Source organism: Terrapene carolina, unplaced genomic scaffold (assembly GCF_002925995.2).
Source record: "Terrapene carolina triunguis isolate 2854851 unplaced genomic scaffold, T_m_triunguis-2.0 Scaffold62, whole genome shotgun sequence".
NCBI lineage: Eukaryota > Metazoa > Chordata > Testudines > Emydidae > Terrapene > Terrapene triunguis.
In genome coordinates this window covers 39,138,359-39,162,978 of record NW_020664413.1, presented here as the reverse complement: position 1 = coordinate 39,162,978, position 24,620 = coordinate 39,138,359, and the positions used below count along the sequence as shown (strand labels likewise).

The window sequence follows — 24,620 nt, the reverse complement described above, 5'->3', positions numbered from 1 at the left end:
TAAGCCAGAGTGGTCTCTTACCATACTTCTTATCTTTCCTATGTATTGGGATAGTTTGCTCTTGTGACCTTAATAATGCCTCTTTAAAAAACTGCCAGCTCTTCTGAACTCTTCTTCCCCCCTCTTAGGCTTGCTTCCGATGGGATCTTACCTACCAATTCTCTGAGTTTGCTGGAGTCTTGCCAGCAACATGTAGACAAGCCCATAGTCTATCATCTTTACTGTGAGGAGAGAACCTAGAATTAAACTATTTACTAAGTGCATCAAGTTCCTGTACTTCAGTTTTAAGACTTCGCTTTTTTAAACATAAAGGGTATGAATGTATTGGATTGTCAGCCCTGGATACAGAAAGTTCCTGTTTATTCATAGAACAGATACATCACAGTTTGCAGTACAGTAACTCCTCACTTAACGTTGTAGTTATGTTCCTGAAAAATGCAACTTTAAGCGAAACGATGTTAAGTGAATCCAATTTCCCCATAGGACTTAATGTAAATATGGGGGGTTAGGTTCCAGAGAATTTTTTTCATCAGACAAAAAACTATATATTATATAGATATACACACAGTATAAGTTTTAAACAAACAATTTAATACTGTTCACAGCTATGATGATTGTGAATCTTGGTTGAGGTGGTGAAGTTAGAGGGTGGAAGAGGGTGGGATATTTCCCAGGGAATGCCTTGCTGCTAAAATGATCAAGTAGCACTCGGCTGAGCCCTCAAGGGTTAACACATTGTTGTTAATGTAGCCTCTCACTCTACAAGGCAGCAGGCATGGAGGGAGGGGAGACAGCATAGCAGACAGAGACAGACACACAACTTGTGTGTGGGGGAGAGAGAGAGAGAAATGTACACTGCCCCTTTAAGTAAGCTGACCCACTCTTAAGTGCTTTGTCTTTTTAAGTGGATCAGGAAGTTGAGACAGCAGCTGCTGCCCCAGGCTCTCTCTGTCTCTCTCCATCTGTGTCCCCACCCTGCTCTATATGGAGAAGAAGGGGTAAGCGGGGTGTAGGAGCAGGGGAGAGGGGGACACCCTCACATTAGCTCTCCCCCCCCCCCCCGCACAGTAAGCAGGAGGCGCGGGGAGCAGATCCAAGGCAGAGGGCAGGAGCAGCACATGGCAGTGGGGGGTAGGGTGATCAGACGTCCCGATAAAATCGGGACCGTCCCGGAACTCGATTGGGACGCAATTAGTCCCGATATTTGGCTCCGCCGGCATTTTTTTCTTTCTTTCTTCTTTTTTTTTTTTGCTCCGCTGGCAACAAGCGGCTTTTCTTTTATTTATTTATTTATATATTTATTTATTTGCTCCGCCGGCAGCACTCGGCTTTTTTTTTTCTTTCTTTGCTGGCAGGACCCCCCGCCCCCCACTCCCTCCCCCACCCCCGTGTCCTGATATTTTCTTCCTCTCATCTGGTCACCTTAGTGGGGGGAGGGATAGCTGCAATTGCTAGCCTGCTGGGCGACTGCAGCAAAGGGAACTGCGGGGAGCTGATAGGGGGAGCTGATGGGGGGCTGCCAGGCAACCCTGGTTCCAAGCCCCCACCAGCTAGCTGCAACAGGCTGCTCTTCCTGCAAGCAGTGGACAAAGCAAGCGGCTGCCAAAGGATGTTAGAAGGGAGCATTGCACAACTTTAAATGAGCATGTTCCCTAATTGATCAGCAATGTAACAATGAAACAACGTTAACCGGGACGACTTTAAGTGAGGAGTTACTGTATTGCAAACTTCATCCACACTATAGTGCCAATGTCACCTTAAAGGACCAGTGTCTATATTCATTTAATCCTTGGTGTTTCTGTTGAGACTGCCAATAAAAGTGGAAAATAAATTTCTAGTGGTAGTAGCTTTGTGATGTATATGAGAACGCGATCACCAGTTTAGTTTGCGTAAATTTAGAGTTGAAACCAATCTCCCGAGCCATCTTTCTTTAAAATAAATGAATACTTCAAACAAAATGCAACTTTTAAAATAAATAAAATGAATTGGAATGTTTAAAAAAAAAAACATTGAAGATCCTTTACATTTAGTAGCATAAGAACAATGTAGTGCATATCTAGATTAGAAGAAATCTGTCCTGATGTTTTTGCCTAGTGGACTGTGAATAAGTAATGGACATGTTAAATGTGGTTAGGGGGTAAATGTGTGGATGTCAGCAAATTTGGACTATCCGCTACCAATTCTAATGTTTATAATATTTCCAGGGGCTTTAACAGACACCTTTTTGTCCACTCTTTGATTTATTTATTTTAGTTGTTATAAGGTACCTATCCAAAAGCCCTAGTTGCTTTCATATGATTAAAATATACTATCCTTATTATGTGGGAGGTGATTTATAAATGGTAGCACAAAATAATGAATAGGTACTTGTCTTTATCTCTTTACCAGATCAACTGGATCAGAATAGAAGGAAGAATACACACATGCCTCTATACTCTGATAAATAGGATGTTGCTGATCTTTAAGGACAAGTATTCTTCATAGTTGCTATTGATAAATTAGATCTTGTCCTGTCTGTGACTTAAGTAGCCAGTTGAGAATTGTCAAAAGCTTCAACCTTGTCTCCGTCCTAGCTGTGAATATATAAAATGTTGCGTCATAATTTTTATAAAGTGCTTTTTTCTCATTTATGAGCTCAGTTCCTCCCACTCAACACAAGGGGGAAGAGAGAGAGAAAGGGAAAGTCTTGTACAGACTTTATTAACAAAGCTCTTGCCAGTAGCTTTTCGGTTGTAATGAGTAACTTAAGCAATAAGTTACTAGGCTTCAGGAAAATATTTCTATTGTTGATATATATGATTACGCCTAAAGTCTTTAGTGGACTGTTTACCATGCTTAATGAGGTATTTAGAGGAAATTAAAATTCTTTATAAGGAGTGTTTTGAATGCATCAAAAATATTCTTGACAGATGTCGTGGTATTAGAGCCTAGGGCACATTACATATTATGACTTTTTGATATTACCAGTGCCCATAGAGAAGTTTGGCTATCTAAAGTTCAAGGAACACGAAACTACTACAAGTATTCATCCTTGAAATACAGCTTTCCCCATTCATATAATTTATTTGCCTTTTTTGTTTTGAAAATCCACAAGCATAGCTGCTGATTCCTGTAACTGAAAACCCCCAGGATTCGCAAGGCTGATCTATAGTAGAGCATTTTAGGGTTGTTAACACAAGTTGTCACCTGGGATGTTTGTAAAATGCTTCATATCTGCACACAAAAATTCCTGTGATGTTTCACAAACATTCTCGGTATTGTTACAACTGCTGTAGCTCTGAGTAAGTCTTAGAACAGATAATTCTTGCTCCAGTTCAGTTTGTTAGGGTAGGAGGGAAAAATAGATGATACACATGTACTGGTTCAATTACTCCTCCTGTTGCATTCTCCCAGTGCTGTTGCTCACCTTTCAGTAATGGTGCTGAATACTGTTTTTCCCACACGTCAACTCCTTTTCACCCCAGCTGATGAAATTCAATTTTGTCTCTTTCTCAGTTGTGGATATTGTGACAGACCCAGACAGTGGGGTACAGGAGTCTGGTAGAGGGCAAATATACTGGTCACTGGATGAGTAGTTTTCTGTTCCCTGCACTAGAGTAATCCGGAACCTGCTAGAACCAGTTAAGGCAGGCAGGCTAATTAGGACACCTGGGGCCAATTAAGAAGAAGCTTCTAGAATCAATTAAGGCAGGCTAATCAGGGCACCTGGGTTTTAAAAAGGAGCTCACTTCAGTTTGTTGTGGGAGCGTGAGGAGCTGGGAGCAAGAGGCACAAGGAGCTGAGAGTGAGGATGTGCTGCTGGAGGACTGAAGAGCACAAGCATTATCAGACACCAGGAGTAAGGTCCTGTGGTGAGAATAAGGAAGGTTTTGGAGGAGGCCATGGGGAAGTAGCCCAGGGAGTTGTAGCTGTCATGCAGCAGTTACAGGAGGCGCTATAGACAGCTGCCTGGGCTGGAACCCGGAGTAGAGGGCGGGCCTGGGTTCCCCCCAAACCTCCCAATTGACCTAGACTGTGGGTTCTTCCAGAGGGGAAGGTCTTTGGGCTGTTCCCCAACCCACATGGTGAATCTCTGAGGCAAGAAAATCCGCCAATAAGCGCAGGACCCACCAAGATAGAGGAGGAACTTTGTCACAATATATACAATGTTGCATCATAATTTTTATGAAGGGCTTTTGTCTCATTTGTAAACTCAGTTTCTCCCACTCAACACAGAGGGGGAGAGACAGGGAGAGGGAAGAGTAAGTCTTGTACATGCTTTACAAACATACCTCTTGCCGGTAGCTTTTCCTGTGTTCTGAGTATCTTAGACTATGTCTACACTACAGACCTTTACAGCGGCACAGCTGTACCACTATAGTTGCGCCGCTGTAAGCTCTCCTGTGTAGCTGCTCTATGCCGATGGGACAGAGGTCTCCCAACTGGCATAATTAAACCACCCCCAATGAGCGGCGGTAGCTATGTCAGCGGGAGACACGCTCCACTGACATAGTGCTGTCCACATCAGCACATTTGTCCGTGTAACTTATGTTGGTCAGGGTGTGGTTTTTTTCCCCCACACCCCCGACTGACAAAAGTTTTGCCAACAAAAGTGCTAGAGTAGATAAAGTCTTAGGCAGTAAGTTACATCTCATTAAATACCTAGCATGTTCTACTAAACAGTTTTTAATATTAGCCTTTTTTCAAACACTTGTAAAGTTCTTTAACAATAAATGTTTTACAAGACATCTTTTTAAACACTGTTCTATAATAAACTTATACTTTTTAACTTTTGTTTTACTTCTTTAAACCAGTGGGTCTTCACTGTCTTAAAAGAAACAACCAAAACCACAATACAGAAATGAGGGAGCAGTGCCTGAAACTGAATGAAAAGTAACATAAGCACAGCCACGATTGGAAAGAAGTGTTTACCCACTAAACTAGTTTGTCTTAACCAAGAATGACTAGTGTGGACACATTAAACCGTTTCAGAAGTAAACAGTTCAATAACCACTTAGCTGAACTATCTAACCTTGCAATCTTCTATCAGGATTTGAAAAGGTTTCATAGATTTTTTTTTTTTATTTATTTATGGTTTTTTTTTTTTTAAGGTCAGAAGGGACCATTATGATGATCTAGTCTGTCCATAATATAGGCCATAGGACTTCCCTTAATTACTTCCTGCTTCAAGTCCAATATCTGAGGTTAAACTAGAACAATATCCAATCTTGCTTTAAAGATTTTCAGTTATGGAGAATCCATCGTAACCCTTAGTAGGTTGTTCCAGGGCGTAATCACTCTCATTGGTAAAAATTTGCACCTTATTTCCAATCTGATTTCAATTTCCAGCCACTGGATATTGTTACACCTTTGTCTGCTAAATTGAAGAGCCTTCTATTATCTAATTTCTGTTCCCCCTGTAGATACTTGTAGATGGTTATCAAGTCACCCCTTACCCTTCTCATTTGAAAAGATTTAGCCTTGAGTCTTTTACATTAATGCATTTTTTACAAAGACTTAATCATTCTTATGGCTTTTCTCTGAACACTGTCCAACTTATCAACATCTTTCTCGAACTGTGGACGCAAGAACTGGACTCAGTATTCCAGTAGAGGTCACGTCAATGCCAAATGGTAATTTAACCTCCCCACTCTGATTTGATATTCTCCTGTTTACACATACAAGGACTGCATTCGTCCTTTTTAGTGGAGCTCATGTTCAGCTAATTATTCACAGTGACTTCAAGTTTTAATCATCACTGCTTCCCAATATAGAGTCCCTCATCTTGTAAATATGACCTACATTCTTTGTTCCTAGGTCCTAAGTCCTCTTCATTATTTACCGTTTCTCCAGTCTTTGTGGTTATCTGCAAAGTTTATCAGTAATGATTCTGTTTTCTTCCAGGTCATTGATGAAAATGCTAAATAGCATTTGGGGCCAAGAATCAGTCTCTTTCAGATCCCATTAGAAACACACCTGCTTGATGACTGTTTCAAAATGTCATGTGGCACCAAATCAGATGTCTGACAGAAATTCATGTATATTACATCAACACTACTATTTTTATCCACTTATCAAGACACCTGCCATCCAGAATCCAATATGAAATATGGGGTCCAAGAGCAACAATTCTAAGGCTTCAGCTACTCCTTGTAGTTTCCCAAGTAGAAGCAGAGAGAAGCTGACATGATTCTTGTCAGTTTCACTGCTGTACACATAATTCTGAACAGCAGCAATGAAATTGAGCAAGTGTCATCAATTTCATTTTACTGCTGCTTGGGAAATCTGAGTAGCAGGATGATGTTTATACATTAAGGTTTTAAAACCTTTGTAAGAATCTGATATCCTCATTGCAAAAGATTTGCAAGGGGCTGAAACCTTGATGAGACCACACCCTGCTCACTAGGATGGGCTGTTACTGACCTGTATCAGAATTCTAAGCCTGAGAGAGAGAGAGGAGTGCAAATATGTGGCCCTCCAAACAGTTGTGTAAAATGTCGCATTACTCAAATATACTATATTTGCACTGAAGTGTACATTATTTTTTGTGATACAGTAGCATCAAAGTCACTAGAGCTGTCTGTCTGTGGAGTCAGGAAGACATTGCTTCATTGAGACTTTCAAATATGACCTGTAATCTTCACAACTGCAAACTTATTCCCTTCCCCCAACCCTCATGATAGCTTAAATTCTGCAGAAATTAATTACATGCCCTTTCAATTTCTATAGGAAAGCTTCCCATTCTCCGGTGCCAAGTAGACAAGTGAATTTTTCAAGCCAGGGTTTAGTCCTTGATGCTGTACAAAGTATTTGGCACTGAGAGAGATTACTACTTTCAGCCACCCAAAGGATTTAGCAATGTATGCACATGCACACATGCTTTTTTCCCTCACCTGATGGATCTGATTACGTTTATCAAGACATTCTGTGAACTAGTAGGTGTGGGTATATTAATTCACAATATTATAAACTGCTGAGATTTATTGGGTACAGCATTCAACTCATGGTTAAAAATCTTTGCTTTCTTAGGCAAGTCAGGGAACTCCAGAGCTCAATCCTGGAGGACATGAAGATAAATTAATGTATAGTATTTGGCACTTCAGATATGGCAGGCTATATATATTTCCAAAGAGATGCTAAAAATATCTATTGTCAAAGATAAAGTGCCATTTTTAAAAAATCATGTGATATTTGACTTTTTCATAGTATTTGTATTTCCTGTAAATTTAACTGTTGTGGGCAGTAAGTGTGTGTGTTTGTTTTATTGTGGTACCCACTGTTGCATCATTGGCCCAAATAAGAAATAACTATACACGTATCATTGAGCAGGGAGAAAGAGGTCATTCCTCCAGTGAAAGAGTTACATCAAAGTAGGAACTGGATAGACCAGACCTAATAAAACAAACTAGGTCATCTGTCTGTATTTCAGTTTAGAATAGTGCTAAGTTAACTAGGAGGATGATTAAATATTTGTAGATGAATGTTATTATTTTAACCAACTAAGATAATTGCTAGATTAAAATTTTTAGGCCTAAATAAAGGCAATTAATTAAACTAAACAACAAATTATGTAAAAGATTAAATATAATCTGAAAAGCTCTCGCTAGCTTTTAAAAATTATTATTATTTGACCCTAGAACACTGGGTCAGCAGGTGAGCGAGAAATATGTGAAAATAGTTGTCTTTGTTCATATCTCATCACACAACCTTGCCACACTTGTCATTCAAGGATTATATATAATTTAACCTGAGCTCTGGCATGCATGCTAGTGAACCTTAATTTAATTTAGCTAGGCCTTTCCTAAATTTGCAGACTACCTGCTTTACTTTACACTCAGTATAATTTCATCAGTGAAAATATAAATTTGCCTGGTATGACAGAGATACTTTATCCTTTTTTCTTCTTCTGTAAATTTTTCTGAGATGAGACATAGAGGAATGTCATGTTTGTTTTATTTATTTTTTATATTGTTTTCTGTTGCTCCATTAATTTGTGTGTAAAATAAATAGGCTTCCAATTTACATAACTATATATACTGTAGGGAACTCTTATTGAGAATTGTCAGTCTTTAACTTATGTTAAGAGAGTTTAAAGTTAGGCACATAATCTGTTATAAAGTTAAGCAGATAAAATCATAAAGTTAGGCACATAATCTGAGCCCCTCTGAAAAATCACACAAAAATCAGAATGGATTTAGACATGTAATTTAGGCAGCCACGTTTTTTTTTAAAAGTCATATAGTGACTTCCTTCTGTATGTTTTCTCTATTACTTTTTTGTAGATTTGAGAGGGATCTGTAGAATATGCTTATCTTTCAGAGAGGGCAAAGCTACTTGCTTCACCTGTGTTTAAAGTTATCTGGAGGTTCTAATCCACTTACCTGCTCTTGACCTTTGTGTCTTTTGCTGGGATAATCAGGGGCTAGGTCAGAAATAAACTGAGTATACAAATTTTGATATACATACCCTCACTCATGTGCAGGCAAGTTCAAAAACTTAGCTAATTGGTCCCAAAAGACTTGAGTGGCTGTACGGAAAATACTACCTCCAGAGAACTCCAATTAGAATTTAATTCCTTTCAATTCTTTATCTCAACTTTGGTGTAATATGTTGCTACTGGGGAAAATTGTAATGTCAAAAGCCTTTGTGATGGGGTTTATAAGTATATCCAAAATACTTTTAAAATCAGAAAAATTATGCAAGCAAAAGGTTCCTTTACTAGTTAACAGGATTGGTTGAGGAGCTAATGATTTTTGATGAAGCAAAAGCTGAGAAATAGCACTTTAGCCTTACAGCTTACATAAAGTAGAATCTTTCCTTATCTATTTTTGTTGACTAATTAAAAAATGAAAAACACTTAGGGCTAAAGGATAAGATAAGATGGTACTACTGTTTTCTTCTTTTGTATAATCTTGTTGCATGTCTCTACATAAGCTGTTCTGGCCACTCATCATAGTAACCAGCTGGGCCATTTCACCTGCTGGAGCCATTAAAGAGGACTCTCTCCCCCTAGATTAATCCCCTCCGACATTAGTTTTTTGCTCTGACAACTGGAGCAGGCATTCAGAATTTGCAGGTGGCCAGTGTGACACACATAATTGCCTACAATTTTAGGCAATGAATAAAAATGGTCTACATTACTTGTCAAAGGTTGTATATGCAGTGCCAAGTGAGATCTATGGGAAGCCTTTTAGGGTTTAAAGAACAGTTAATAGCAAGGCACAGTGCTTTTTTAATCATAATGCATTTGTAATATAGCACTTTGATCTTCTCCTTGTAGGAAATGGTGTTACATTAGCTACTTTTAAACATTTATGAGTGAAATTCAGTTATAGGAGAGTAAAAGTGATTATTCTTAGTCAGAACATGTTAGATTTCATTAAAAGTTTTCTGCTTGCCCCTTCCTTGTTAAAATCTGTGGGGAGTCCTATTCCTGGAGGGTTTCAAATCAGGATCTAAGCATTTAGAAGAGTCTTTTCCTTGTTTTTCCCTAAAGCAACTGCAAAACTGGGAAAAGAAGGTATACTAAATAGCAGAGCTATTTATAGCTGTTTTATAAATCTGTTTAACCTACATATCAGTAAGAGTAAATATTTTGTGCACTGAAGAAAAATTTTGGGAATAGAATTTTGTATGTTAAATATCTAATTGTATATCACACCAGTTATAACTTTCAATAAATGCATTGTTTAAAGCATGACCATAAATTATCTACAACAAAAAATAGATGACACTAAAATGCACTACTCCTAGAAGAGCCAAGTTTGACCTTTCAGACCCAAGAGCCTTTTATTAACACCTGCCTGTAAGGAGAACCTTGCCACACGCAGCTTTCAGATTCAGAACCACAAAACTGATGAGGAAAGGCTTGAAGGGTTCAGTTTGTGTCACTTGCTGTTTGCCGTTTCCATTTCACAGATGATTAATCTTTCTGTGAAGAAAGGCCAGAGAAACAAAGCACATTGGGCTCTTCCTGTAGTTACTCCTTCTGAATGCACACTAGCTTGCTAACTAAAAGGCCTTTAGATTTCCTGCAGAGAGAGATGTTCTGAAAGTGAATGCAGCTGGTTGGAGGTCACCAGTGCAAGGCTCTTGCCATTGTGTAATGGAGGCTTTGGCAGGTTTCATTTTTTAGGGGAGGGAGAAGGTGTTGGCAAAAAAATTAATGCAGAATAAATAAGGTTTTGGATATTTGAATTAATTTCTTGAAGGGTGGATCATCAATAGTAGGCTCAATTTCTTTTGCTAACAATTTAAAAAAATATATTCACTCTGTTTTTCCTCCTCCACTCATTCCCCTTTTTAAATAGCATGTTTATATTGTATGTGGTCTCACCCACTGGATGCTGAAATGTTACATCTTACTGAGTTTGAAAAGCAATCTAAAATGCCCTTGGATTTTTACATCGGTTTTATGATCTCTACTAATTTGGGGAGGGTTGCTACTAAAATACTGTGTACTTAACTTTCTAAGTATAGGTGTGTTGTATTAACATTCACCATTGCTTTTTAGTGACTTGTTTAAAATGGTAATATATTGTTTTAGCTTCTGAGATATAATTTGAATTCATTTTCTTGTCTTTTTAAGGGATGTTACCTAATTTTTAATTTGCGTATGTATTGTGTATTTTGGTATTTTTTGCGTATGGAAAATAATTGTCTGGTATCCAGCTGAGTTTGTTCTTCATCTACTTTAATTATTTTGTTTCTTCTTAATCCTGCATAGGACATAATGTGTAAAATCAAAACCTGGGTAATAGATGAAAAGAAACCTGTGCGCTTCTATCATGATTGGAATGACAAAGAGGTAGGCTATTATCCCATGCATAGACTCTTAATATTTCTACCTGTTATTGTTTTCACTTGGTAAAAATATTTAAATACAAAAGAATCCATGAGATTTATAGGGTATTGAATTGAAAGTTAAATTTATCAGTAGATTTTGTTTATCGAAGTATACTAGATAGATTACTTGAAGCAGTTATTTGCCCTTTCAGAAATACAATTAATAAAAAAGAAACTGAGTTTGAAAATGTTGTATTACACTAACTTCATTCTGTTTTTAAGATTCTGCCTTTATATTCTCATTTTTAGATTGATGTGTTGAACAAATACTTGTTTTTGACTTCAAAACCAATGATTTACTTGATTAACCTCTCGGAAAAAGATTACCTTCGATGTAAAAACAAATGGTGAGTTTGCTTAGTTTTAATATATAAAATTCACACTTGTTTTTCATATTTCTCAATGGCACATACTTCACTATTCTTTAAAAGGACATAAGGATTATTCTTATTTTACTTAATATAAATCGATATCTTTTATACTTATTCTATCTCCGTAAACATTCTGCCTGAGTGCAGTGGTGATAAAAATGCCCCTAATGAATTTACAAAACATAAGCAAATCCTTTCCCCTCCTTCAGTTTTTACATAAACTTAATAACTGTGAAGAAAATAAATCCATTTCAGAAATGGACTCAATCTGGTTAGAAACCATTACTTTCCAATAAAACTGGCTTTTTAAACATTATTTAACACTGATTATTCATATAATTGCTTTTCATTTGTTATGTGCTGAAAGAATAAAACTATTTAATTTGTAATGCGACAGAATTTTTTTGTACTGTGGCTTTAATTTAATATTGAACATTTCAACAATACACTTCCATTTACGTTTGAGTGCCAACAGTGCTTGGCATTGTTAACAGTTGTGCGTAACACACAAAGGAAGACATTTTACAATTTCCTTGTACTATTTAGGCCTACTCTCACATACTTCATGTAAGTAGTATTTTTACCTTCATGCACGGTTTTTACTCAAACAAATATTCTTGTTGATGTCAAGATGACTTGGGTGGATAATGGTAACAGAATAAGGCTCTATATCAGACACATAGTGAACTGGATGAAGATCCAGTTCCAACATGGTGAAAATACTTTGGGTTTCCATTGTTGAAAAGCACAGCGTGTTAGCTTGTCATAAAAAATAGCAGTTGAGATAGACAATTGGATTGGAGAGGAGAGACTGATTAAATATTACACTATAAGGAAGAATTAATGACAACATACTTGTTCTAAAATTCACAACAAATTATATAGTTTACAAATCTTTAAAACACTTTAATTGTGAGATCTTTAAGGTTTTGGGATATAAATGTATGTTTCTGAACAGAGAGATGCATTAAGTCATCCAAACAAATGAAAAGTATCTAAAGCAAAATATCTGAATCCTCCTAAAATACACCTCCTGTTTCTCCCTGTACTTCATTAAGTACTTAGATGCACATGGTTTCAATTTTCCATTAAAAATTCTCATTTCCATATGATATCAAAGAGCGAGAAGGCTTTAAACTGAAAAATAAACATTCATAGACTGGAAGCCAAAACAATAATTAATGTCAGATGGTTAACTCCAATAAATCATTAGAATAAATTTTCTGAAATTACTGCAACTAAAACTGTCTTGTTGATACTACTATAAGACACTTGTATTTATGATAAGGAACTGAATTTAACCTTTCTGAAAGTTTATATTTTTGAAAATACAGACTTAAAATTGAAACTTGGTAGAAACTGTGATAGCTAGTCCTAAATTTCTCCATATTCAGTCAGGAATAGAATTTTTAAAAATGTATCACCTGACAGTGCAGTAAATCTTAACTGTCCTAATTTAAGTGCAAATGTTTGAAGCTTTCGAGGCTCACTATGACAGTACAAAGTTTATTTGAAACTGGATGAGTCAGTTTCCAAAAGGGATTTTCACACCTGTATTTGGATGATTACAGGTAGAGTTCAATGGCTCTAATTGTACAGTAAATACCATTTCCCAGACCCTAATAGTAAACAGACTACTTGTGAGATGCCAGTCTGTGATTTAGCTGTTGCCAGACATCCCCTGTTTTTTGTGAGACCAGTTGTGGTGGAGATATGGTTATAGCCAATTGAAAGAAAACCTTTGTATAAATTACAATTTTTAATTTGTAAAAATCTAGACGTTTGAATTGGGAAGTCAAATAATGAAATGATTTAACCGTTTTTATGCACAACTAATGATTTAAGTTTAAAAAAAAAATTCCAGCTCTCATGAATGTTAGTGTAATTGTAGCTGAAAGATCAAAGCCTGGGTAGCTGAGTGATGTTCCAGAAGAGAATTTACCACATAGCCATTTTCAGTACAGTTTCTGCCGCCTGCTGTTCCTATTTTCCCTCAAGCTAGCCATTGACTACCCCCTGTGCATCCCTGCTCGTAAAAAATGATTGAGGAAGTATTTGTCATGTATTTATGAGTGGGAAACATTGTGTGATGGGGAATGGCATCTACTGGAGCCAGAAAGATTGCCATTTTCCTTCACTGAAGCATTCTTATAGCTTTAAATCCACAGTTTGTGCAACATAGCTTTTGTATTAAAGTACAGAATAAATTTTTACTGTGTAGGATGCTAACGGTAGGCTTTTGTTATTTATGGCAGTGCAAACAGATGCAAATGATTAGTATATATTTTACTGTGAGATGCCTTTTAATTTGTGATTTTTGTGTGTGTATGTGTTCATGTTCTTAATCTGAGCTACATTTGGATTAGTTGCTCAACTAGCAAAAAAAAAAAAAATTTTTTTTTGAATGTAATTTGTAATATTGTAACAGAGTTAAGGTTAATGTAGGAAATCAGTAATATTTTCATAGTTTTTTCAACAACTAGAAAAGTATTTAAAGCATTAGCAAAGAGGAGGGAGAGGATTTTGATTGTGGATGCAAGTGAAAACTAAAATTGTCTTTGTTTTAGTGGGTCACCCTTTCAAAATTAAAGATCATTTTAATTGCTAATTTAAAATACATTTAAATGTAAGTGGTAATGTTATTTTTCAATCTTAGAGAAGAAGAAAACACTGTGGAAGATAAGACTATTGTCTGTGTGAGTAGGTGTATTGACCTTTTGAAAGATGTAAAAACTGGAATGGCTCCAAGCAGCTACTTGCTGGTTTTAACAGTGTTGAATTAGTCATTCAGTTGATTTATGATTAAGACCTAGCCCTTGAAGAGAAGCTGCTATAACAGCTGTGTTAGTTGAACTTGTATTATGATCAGATGACCATAAGGATGAAGTTGTATAGAGGAATCCACTGAAACCATTTTTATTACATATTGCTATTCTTTAAATGAATAATTAAAGTAATCCAAAACCTTTTTAAATTCCTAATAATTTTATGGGGACCTATAAACTTAACACTTTCTAAACATCTAGTTTTACTCAGATCAAAGGACACTAAATACAGCATATTAATTTTCAGTTAGAACTGCCTACAAGCAAACACGGGACATTAGAATTGTCAAACCTTCACTTAATTAAGGGTGTAAATTTCAGTCTTGGCATATTTGGTGCTTCAAGAGGGTCAGAACATATTATCCATTTACGAGATACACTGAAAAAAGTAATATGAGAATTTACTTTGCTTCAATATATCTGTTGGTTTTGATATGTTAAAATGTTTTTTCCCCAACTCAACATTGATAAAGTGTGTGTATATATATCAAAATTGTAGAAATTGAACTTTGGACCTGAACTTCATTTTCTACCAAGTAAAATTTTCTTGTACTAATCCTTTAATGATGTTTTAAAGCATTGAATACTGTAAATTGAGAGTATTTTCTAATATTTATTTTCCTACTTCATGTAACACTTTATATTTGGGATAAACAGTTTGTAACAATTCCTCAAAATTGATTTGTGAGTGCTAATCTTTTGTGATATAACTCAGATTTCAAAAACTTCTAGAGTGTCCAAATATATATGCAGGATCATAATTTCAGAACTATATTTCAAAAATTCACTGCTAGGAATTTCCATGATCTATGAGCACTAGCTGTTGAACAGACGTTGAAAGTCAATGGGAAATAGGTGCCTAACTCCCTTAGGCCTCTTTGAAATTCCCAGGCCATAAAAATAGAAAAGACTTAAGAATACTTGTCATAAGCGCTCTGTTACATTATACCAAATTTTCCTGCATTGTCATAATATTTCATACCATGCAAGTCAGCTTTCAAGCCCCTCACACCATTCCTGCCACCATCAAAACTTTTTGTTGGATAATTGCAAGGAGTCTTGTCATTGTCTTATTTGATTAATCCTAGCTTGTGAGAAGTTAATTAGTGAAATAGCAAATTACTATTTTCATATAGTGTGTGTGTGTGTGTGTATATACACACAAACCAATAATAAAAATTATGTATATACTATATTATGTAAATTTATGTAATATTCATATTAATACATTTTTAAGGGCAGAAAGGGACCATTATGATGATCTAGTCTGGCCTTCTCCATATCAGGCCATATAATTTCAATAGTTTAGTCTATTTCATTATTCCATATTGTCTCAAATGTTATGACTCAAAAATAGAGACAAATAATTACAAAGTACCAGGAGAGAAATGTGAGGCAGAGAGTGGGTGATTCAGCAAATAGGGAATAGTCTTTAACCTATAGGTCAACAGTTCAAATTCAGCCTCGGTCAGTAGGAAAAGAAAGTTGTTACTATCTGATGGTTGTTTAGGAATTGGTGAATCTCAGTCTAGTTCCCATTTAAACCCTGTTCTGAAGTCAGAATTATTAATTTTATAATAGGCTTGTCTAGAGGGCTTATTACTACAGTATATGAGTGCTTCACATATGTCCGTTAATTTATCTTCACAATGTCCCTATGAGAGGATTGGTATATATATGAGGGGGGTGATATTACCCTCATTTTAAAAATGGAGGACTGAGACACAGAGAGATTGAGGTTGAAAGTATCTGCTAATTTTGAGTGCCCAATTTGAGACGTCAACGGCCTGTTTTGCAAAGTGCTTAGCTTTGCATGTCACTTCATATTTTAAAAGCACAACTCTCATTGACTTCAGTTGCAGTTGTGAGTGCTCAGCACTTCTATAAATGAGACTCAAGAGTCTCAACTTGGGCACCCACAAAATGAGTCTGTAGTTAGGCCTGGTCTACACTACACAGTTCACTATAAGGCAGTTTATGTTGACCTAATTATGTCAGTGTCTGCACTCTACAGCCTTGCTCTTGCCAATGTAAGTGCCCTACTACTCTGACGTAATAATTCCATCTTCATGAGAGGCATAGGGCTTCTGTCGGTGTAGTTAGGGCGAAACAGTGTCTATGTAGACGCTGCATTACTTACATTTGTTGTTGGCTGTCTTGTCAGGAGCCGTGAAATTGACAAGAAAGCTAGGCAGCTAGAGCCCAGCTCCTCCCCCTCTCCCCACCCCAGCTTTCCTGGAGTGCTGGGTGGCTGGACCCCATTCCCGGCCGGGAGCTGGGGCAAGAAGCCTGGGGGGCTGGACCCCGCTCTCAACAGAGAACGTTGGCTGTCTTGTCAGTTTCACAGCTGCAGCCATGAACAGGTGGGGAATGAGGAAGTGAGAAGCCCCAGGTGGCTTCTCCCCCTCCCAGCCGGGAACGGGGAGCTGCTGCGGGGAGGGCACAGCCCACTGGGAGCCTGTGGGGCAGCCGGGCTCCCAGCAGGGAGCTACCAGTGGAGCTGAGAGACCGGGCTCTCAGCTCCCCACAGTGCCCCCTTAGGTCAGGGGAAGTGCTCCTGGTGAGGACATGCACAACTGCAGTAATTACTTCTGTGGCTGTAAGTCAACCTAATGTAGGTCGTCTTAAGTTTCTAGTGTAGACTTAGTGACCACCTTTGAAAAGTGTGGTTTAGGTGACTAGCCTAGCATCATCTAGGAAATCTGTGGCAGAAGCAGGGATAAAATCCAGTTTTCCAGGGCAGCATTCACCTGTCTTAACTATGGGACTGTCCTTCCTTAAATCCCATGTCTCATTAGCTACATATCTTCCAGCTGCTCCTGAAAATGAGGCAGGGGTTCCACACACAGTCTCCTTTATTACACAGCCCTGATTCATCCCGAGCGCAGGTCGATTTGACCTAGTAATTAAAGGTTGTATCAAATGTATACACACAAGAAGGCCACGTTAAACTTGTGTCTGTGCATTGTCCAGAGATATCCAGGAGGATGCCTCTTAGCACCATATTGTCTGGCTCAGGAATGGAGAAGCACAGAAGCATGGAGAAGGTCCCTTCTTGACCTTCCCATGACAGCAGGAGACACTCGTAAGCATAACGGCAGATCTCCCTCTCTGTCCACCTCTAAGAGGAAGGATCCTTCCCTGCTCCATCAGAGTTGAGCATGTTGTTATGACCATGTCTCAAGGACTCAGTCCCCTAAGCGTCACGGTTGACCAGAAGGTGCATAATACTAAGACTACCTTGGTACCAGCTTCCATGTTGTTGGTGGCGGCACTGACTTTGGTGCCGAGCCACAGTAAACAAGAGGCCCAAAGCATTGGGAACCATTCCTTCTGGATAAGGACAGTTGGTGGGAACCCCTATCCATTGTTGGTACTGCCTCAATCCTGCCACAAATCACTGATAACTAAACCTCCCCACAGCTGCTTCAGTGGTACAGCTAGACAAAATTCCATATCCCCCAAAAGGTGTAGAGATGTACATTGTTCCAGAGGAGCCGCAAATTACGATTGATGCCACTTCCACCTATTTTGGTGGCTGCCTGACACAATTTTCTCACAATTGAAGGGTGACGACAATGACCAGTTGGGTGCTGGATATCATCCATTCCAGCTATACTGTCAAGTTAATCTCCTCACTCCCTTCAAAACCCCCTTCCCTGTCCCTTTTCAGGGACTGCTTGCACAAGGAGATCCTCCTGCAAGAAATAGAATCTCTTCTTCTGGGTGCAGTAGAATGAGTACCACCACAATGTTAGGGGAAATAATTTTCTGCAAAATATTTCCTGATTCCCAAGAAAAAGGAGGATGGAAACTCATTCTTGACCTCTTGTGGATCAATGTATTTATTCACAAATGGAAAATCCACTTGGTTACACTGGACAGAGACAGTGTGTGCACAGCTCTCCACATGAAAGATGCATAATTCCATGTGCATATCCAGCCTTTTCACAGAAGGTTTCTCAAGTTCCTGGCAGGTCCCAACCACTAATGATACAGGATGTTTCTGTTCAGCACTCAGAGTATTTACGAAGGCATTCACAGTGGTAGCAGCAGAGGCCTGTCATAATGGCTGTCTTCTCATACCTAGTAGACTGGCTCCTGACAGGCAGGTTGTGACATTCCCCAGGGTACAAGCTGGACTGTTGGACAGCTGTGTCCCATCAGCTCTCCAATTGGGGTGCCTTTTACACTGCTTAGCTGTGAGAACAACCACTCCTGGTATATTTGCATGCAGTCTCTAGGATGCAAAATCGCTCCCAGCTGAATCATGAGTGCTTCCAGCCATCCACTCCTGAATTATATTCCAGAGTGACACCTGCAAATTTCCAGTCCCAGATTTGTCCCTAGAAATGTGCGTCGTGTATTGCCTACCTCTTTCCTTCTGTGCAGTTCATAGAAGATACCATTTTCTATTAATGAAATGACTATGCACAAACCATGTTATCTCAAATAGAAGTTCCAGATACTTCAATCCAAACACACAGTGGTTGAGATAAAACAAGTTTGTTAACTACAGAAAGATAAATGTTAAGTGATTACAAGTAATGGGGCATAAAAGTCAGATTTGGTTACAAAGAAATAAAAAGTGAAACACAAACTGATACCTAACTTAATAAGTTAAATGAATTCAAAGCAAAGGTTTTTTCCACCACATGCTTTTACTGGCTGAACTCTTTCAGTCAGGATCACTCACTCACACTTCACTGATGCTTCCTTTGTCTTTCAAACGTTGTTGATGCCATGACTAGAGATGAGGGGATTTGTGTCCTCTGTTCTTCCTTCTTACAGCATTTCTCTTCTTTGAGAATCCTCTGCAGCTCGGATTCAGGCAACAGCAAGTCTGTCTGCCAAGATGTATATTTCTTGCTCAAACCCTTCTTCCTGCCAAAGAATGGCTGCCTAACCTGATAATAGTCCACTTGATTATGTTGACACCTGGCTGAGGTGCTGGCTAGCCTTTTGTCTACGAGGAACTGGTTTGGGCTACTTTTGTAAACTTGGAGCACGTCTCAGGAATGTCATACAGTAAAATCTTATAACTTTACGTAAAATGTTGCTAGACATTTTTACCAGGACAATAATGTTCAGTAGATGAAGTTTTCAAACCTCACAAGGCATACTTTGTACAAAATTCATCATAGTCTTATAAAAGTGGTGAACATAAGGTTACAGGCTGTCACACAGGTGCTGACTAGAAGTTCTGACATCAACATCATTGCTGCTCCATCTCCTAACATCCCTGGGAATGTGTGTGTAAACAGAACAGTCTAACCCGAATCTGATGTAAGCTGTGGAATTCATAGGTGTGACTCTAGACTCAGTCAGGGCAAGAGCTTACCTCACTGTGGACAGTTTCCAATTCACGAGTAACCTAATCAATCAGGTAATACTGTCCTCATAGATCAATACAGGTATACCTCCGTATTTTTGGGTCACATGATGTCCTTATGTGACGTCTGCAAGGCTCCACCTCCATTGCCTTCAGGGTTGGCTTGAACAGTGTATATGCTTTGCTAACACAACATGAACATTATGGTGGCTATCTCCCCTCCCTTCAAGGTTAAGGCCTCACTGATGTGGTGGAAAGACCCCGAGAATGTACATGTGGGAGTTCCCTTCCTCCCTCCCACACCTGAGAAAATCCTAGTTAGAGATGCCTTGCTTCTGGGCTGGGAAGCCCACATGGATGAACCCACAGTGCAAGGCATCTGGATGCCTTGAGACTAGAATGCATATATAAATCTCCTAAAGAGAGCAGCCTGGGAAGCCATAAAGTGTTCTTCCCACTCATATCCCAATATATCCTCCTAATTTCAGACAACATAACCACTATGCTCTATATCAGGAACAGAGAGGAGTGAAATCTATCCCCTTTGTATTGAAGTAGTCAACTTATGGAATGATGCATCCGACATCGTTACCCTGTCAGCAGTATACCTCCCAGGTGTTCACAATTCACTGGGGGATGACCTCACAGGCATTTCACCACTGACCATGAATGGGAACTACACAATACCATACTAACCAGAGCTTCGCTCAGTGGGGAACCCCTACATGGGACCTTTTTGCATCCCACAAGAACAGGAAATGCAACACATTTTGCTCCACTGGTGCTCAGGGACACAGATCCAAAGGCAATGTCCTCTTGCTTTTGTGGACAGGTCACTCAAGAAATGCCTTTCTTCCCATCCCACTGTTACCTCGAGCCCTCTGAAAGATCTGACAGGGCAGAACACTAGTCATTCTCATCACCCCCAGAGACACAGGTAGTTCTGGTTTCCTGTTCTTCTGAAAATGTCAACCCGTCCACCCATCACCATCCAAACCTTCCTGGAACTCTTGACCCAAGACAATGTCAACATCCTAATCCAGAATTTCTTCATTTTATAGTACGGTATTTGGATGGGCATCAGACCTGGAACCGTCATGCTCGGAAGCAGTTGAAGAAATTCTTAATAGCAGAAGAGAGTCCACCAGAAAGTATTATTTATCCAAGTAGAAATGATTCTGGGCCCAGCAACACCATCTCTCCCAAGACGTAGCTAACATTCACTCTGTTCTGGATTGTTGCTCAATCTTAAGGCTGCGGGTCTCTATTAGTTCCCTATATGTTTACCTGGTGGTGATCGGTGCATACCACCCAGCCATTGATGACCACTGTGTCTTCACTCACCCAGTGATGATCTGGTTTCTGAAGGGTTTGATTAGAACAGGGGTAGGCAACCTATGGCACGGGTGCCGAAGGCAGCACACGAGCTGATTTTCAGTGGCACTCACACTGCCTGGGTCCTGGCCACTGGACAAGGGGCGCTGCATTTTAATTTAATTTTAAATGAAGCTTCCTAAACATTTTAAAAACCTTATTTACTTTACATACAACAATAGTTTAGTTATATATTATAGACTTATAGAAAGAGACCTTCTAAAAACGTTAAAATGTATTACTGGCATGCGAAACCTTAAATTAGAGTGAATAAGTGAAGACTTGGCACACGACCTCTGAAAGGTTGCCGACCCCTGGATTAGAACCTTCCCACCAGTAACAAAACCAGCTGCAGAATGGGATCTTAACTTACTACTTTTTGATGTTAACTAGGCTACCATTCAAACTGATGGCTTACATGCTCAATGTCTCATTTGCCACTTATGTGTTGCCATCACTTCACCCACAGGGTTGGTGAACTTGGAGCGTCTATGGCCCATTCACCATATACAGTATTCCACAAGGACAGAGTCTTGCTCAGACTTCTCTCTGAATTCACTGTAAAGTTGATTTGGGATTTTAACATAAACCAGACAATACATTTACTGTCTTTTCCCAAAGCTTCATGTCACCAGTGAAAGAGACTTCATTACCTTGACATAAGACGTGCTTTAGGCTTTTACTTGGAAAGAACAATATCTATTAGAAAGTCACCTAGATTGTGGCTATAGGAGAATGAATGCTTTATTCTCTGACTCTACGTGGATTGCTGGCTGCGTTCTACTTTTAGTTGGCACATCTCCATCCCACACAAGAAGTGAAGATTTATTCCACTAGAGCACAAGTGGCTTCAGTAGCATTTTGTCGAGGAGTGCTCCTACTTGACATTTGCAGAGCAGCTGTGTGAAGTTCTGTTCATACCTTCACAAAGCTTTATGCCTTAGTTCAAGCCTCCACAGCTGATGCATCCTTTGGAGCAGCAGTCCTACATCCATACTGCCTGCATCCTCGCACTTGTCTGTCTCCTCTCTGAGTACTGCTTGTCAGTCACCCACAGTGGAATATACATAGCGACCAGCACTCGAAGAAAGGAAAGAACTCTAGTTACAATAAGGTGAGTTCTTTGATGTGTTGTCCCTGTCTGTAGTTCACTACCCAGCCTCCTTCCCCTCTGCTTGAGATCCTTCCTGGTGTTCACAGTTCACACCCCGTTATATCCTTGGTGCAAACATGAGGCATGTAAGGCACAGATCAATGGAGACAGCTGACTGTCTAGGTCTCCTAGTTGGTCCCCAAAAAGGGGGCACCCTCTTAAAATGTGCTCGAGTACCAAGTCAAGGTCTGGTCATAAACATCAGTATTCACCAGTACTGTCTGAGGCGGAGCCATTGTGCCTTCATCTTCATCTTATGGGCTCCAAGCAGAGAGTGGGATGCAGCTGCTATGCAGATAGTTGGCAAAACCAACAGCTTGTTAGCTGCCTCAGTGAGCAGCAGCTGATTCAGTAAATACTTCAAAGAGGGCCAAAAAATGTTAACAAGTAGAGCAGGCCTTCATTTTTTGGACAGTAGGCCTTCAAATACTCGTCCTTCCCTTACCCTTTGGAGAGGAGGAAAACTTATTTTGGTCCATCACGATCAACTTAAAAATATAAAGCTAGCTCAAAGATTTTTGGGAGACATCACAAACTTACCTGACTCATTTTTTAAGAGTGTGTGGAGTAGATGGAGGAGAGGTGGAAGATGATGTCTACATCTCCAGCACCATTGGGTCCCTTAGCACTTGTTCTGTATGATGAGCACTTACCTCTGATATAGGTACTGCCAACTCCTCCATGCATTCTTTGAGGCAAAAGACCTATTATGCCTTTTATGCCTGATTATCTATAACTATGCTATCTGGGACTGATAGCAGGGGCTTCATCTGCAGTAGCACCATGTACTTTCATGGCTCCATTGGCACCAATTCCTTATCGTTATTGTGGCATAGTCTGAATATCAGTTGGCATTTTGTTCTCCACAGCTACTTCCCACAAGCTTTAATGTATGTATCTCTGGGGTTGAGGCCTCCAGTAACACCCACTGCAGCATCTCCTCCATTCCCTGATGGATTGAACCATGGTCAGACCTTCTGCCTTGATTCCTCATAGCCATCACTTCATCTAGATAAATGGGAGAGTTTGGTGCCCTGATCGCTTACCCACCATATACCATCTTTTTATAAAGACAAGGCCATGTTGCATCCTCATCCTCACTTTCTCCTTAAGGTTTCTTTGGAATACCATATTAATCAGGATATTTGCCTCGCAGTGTTCTATCTAAAATCTCAGGCTTCAACAGAGGAAACCAGTGTATGCACACTGAATATCTGAAGGTTCCTTGCCTTCTACCTTGGCAGAGCTAAGACATTCCGGGCCTCTTGTTGGTTATTTGTATCATTTGAAGAGGATGAAGGGATAACTTATTTCCACACAGTGACTGTCAAAGTGGGTTTGGGGGTGCATATAATCCTGCTATGAATCTGCAGGCATGCAGCCTCTTTGCAGAGTTACTGCTATTTCCACTCAGGCTCAGTCCATATCTATAGCAGTGTTCAAGAACATATTTGTATCAAAATTTGTAGGACTGCAACTTGGTCTTCCATCCATACCTTTGCCAAGTATTACGCCATCTTACCTGCATCCATAAATCCTATCTTTGGCGTGATGGTCCTCCAAACTGTCCTGAACTTGCCTTCTAGGCACCCACCTCCTCATAATGTTACTGCTTCGGAGTCTCATATGGTGGAGCACCCATAGGAACATACACTTAATGGTGGAGAGGTTATTTACACAATAGTAACTTGAGTTTTTCAAGATGTTTTGTCCCTGTGGGTGTGTTGGGTCCATGTATCTTATTGGTTTTTGTTTGGAGGCATGAGCAACTGCTCTGTGCAGGCATGGGCCTGCAGACATTGCTTTGCATTCTCCAGTCAAGAGTATACAGATACATGTACATTCTATGGTGGAGCACCTAAGGGACAAAACATCTTGAACTCAGATTATTGTAAGCTAAGTAACTTTTTCATTCCATGTTTTTTTCAGTTAACGCCTTGATGAACTAGGAGAAATTGTTGTATACCATTCCAGATTGGCTCCAGTAGGGCTCCTATGAATTTTATCAATCAACAAAACCCTCTGTTCTGGAGGACTGATTAAAGTCTCTTAAGTCACACACATGATATAAGAGTAAATCTGACCACAATAGTTCGCAGGTGCCTAATTCCACTGTGACACACGACCATGTGTGTGTACGTGATACCACTTGCCAGACTTCAGCTGCCATCTGCGGCCACTATATCACTGGCTACAACAGACTTGTACTCCCCAGCTAAACACCATATGAACAGACTAGTAACAGTTCTGACCCAAGTTCTGTAAGAACTCACTTGGTGGCTAGATCTCCTAAATGCGAGGAAAGGAGTGACCGCATCCCCTTCCCAGCAATGAAACTCATTACATATGCATTAGGGACACGTTCGGGTGCCTGCCTGAACCATCTTTGGATGCAAGGCTCGTGGTCCCCTAATGACCTGAAGTTACACTTTTTTAATGCCCTGGAGCTCAGTCATCAGGTTGGATTGTATAGCATTTCTTCCTGTTCTCCAGAGAACTTGGTGCAGATTCTGATGGACAATACATTGGTGATGTAGTGTATCAGCAGAAAAGGCCGAGCCCAGTTGTCCCCAATGTGCCTGGAAGCCATCAAACTTTGGGAATGGTACCAGCAACACAGGGTGACCCCCTCCCAACTCCAGCTTGTCACGTCCCTGGAGTCAGCAGGAACACGTGGTGACCAACCATAAGTAGTCGCTGTGGGAATCCATCTGAGACCCAACATTCAGGCATTGGGGAAC

General features: G+C 39.5%; 1 protein-coding gene across 4 annotated transcripts in view; it reads left to right on the top strand.

Moving 5' to 3' along the window:
* The window catches only part of OLA1 (Obg like ATPase 1), a 196,310-nt gene that overhangs the window by 125,734 nt on the left and 45,956 nt on the right, over positions 1-24,620 (top strand). For all 4 annotated transcript variants that reach the window (XM_024212001.2, XM_024212069.2, XM_024211924.2 and 1 more), the window contains 2 exons: positions 10,706-10,786; positions 11,074-11,171. In XM_024212001.2, the coding sequence (XP_024067769.1) occupies positions 10,706-10,786; positions 11,074-11,171 (179 nt within the window). The remainder of the gene's footprint in view (positions 1-10,705; positions 10,787-11,073; positions 11,172-24,620) is intronic.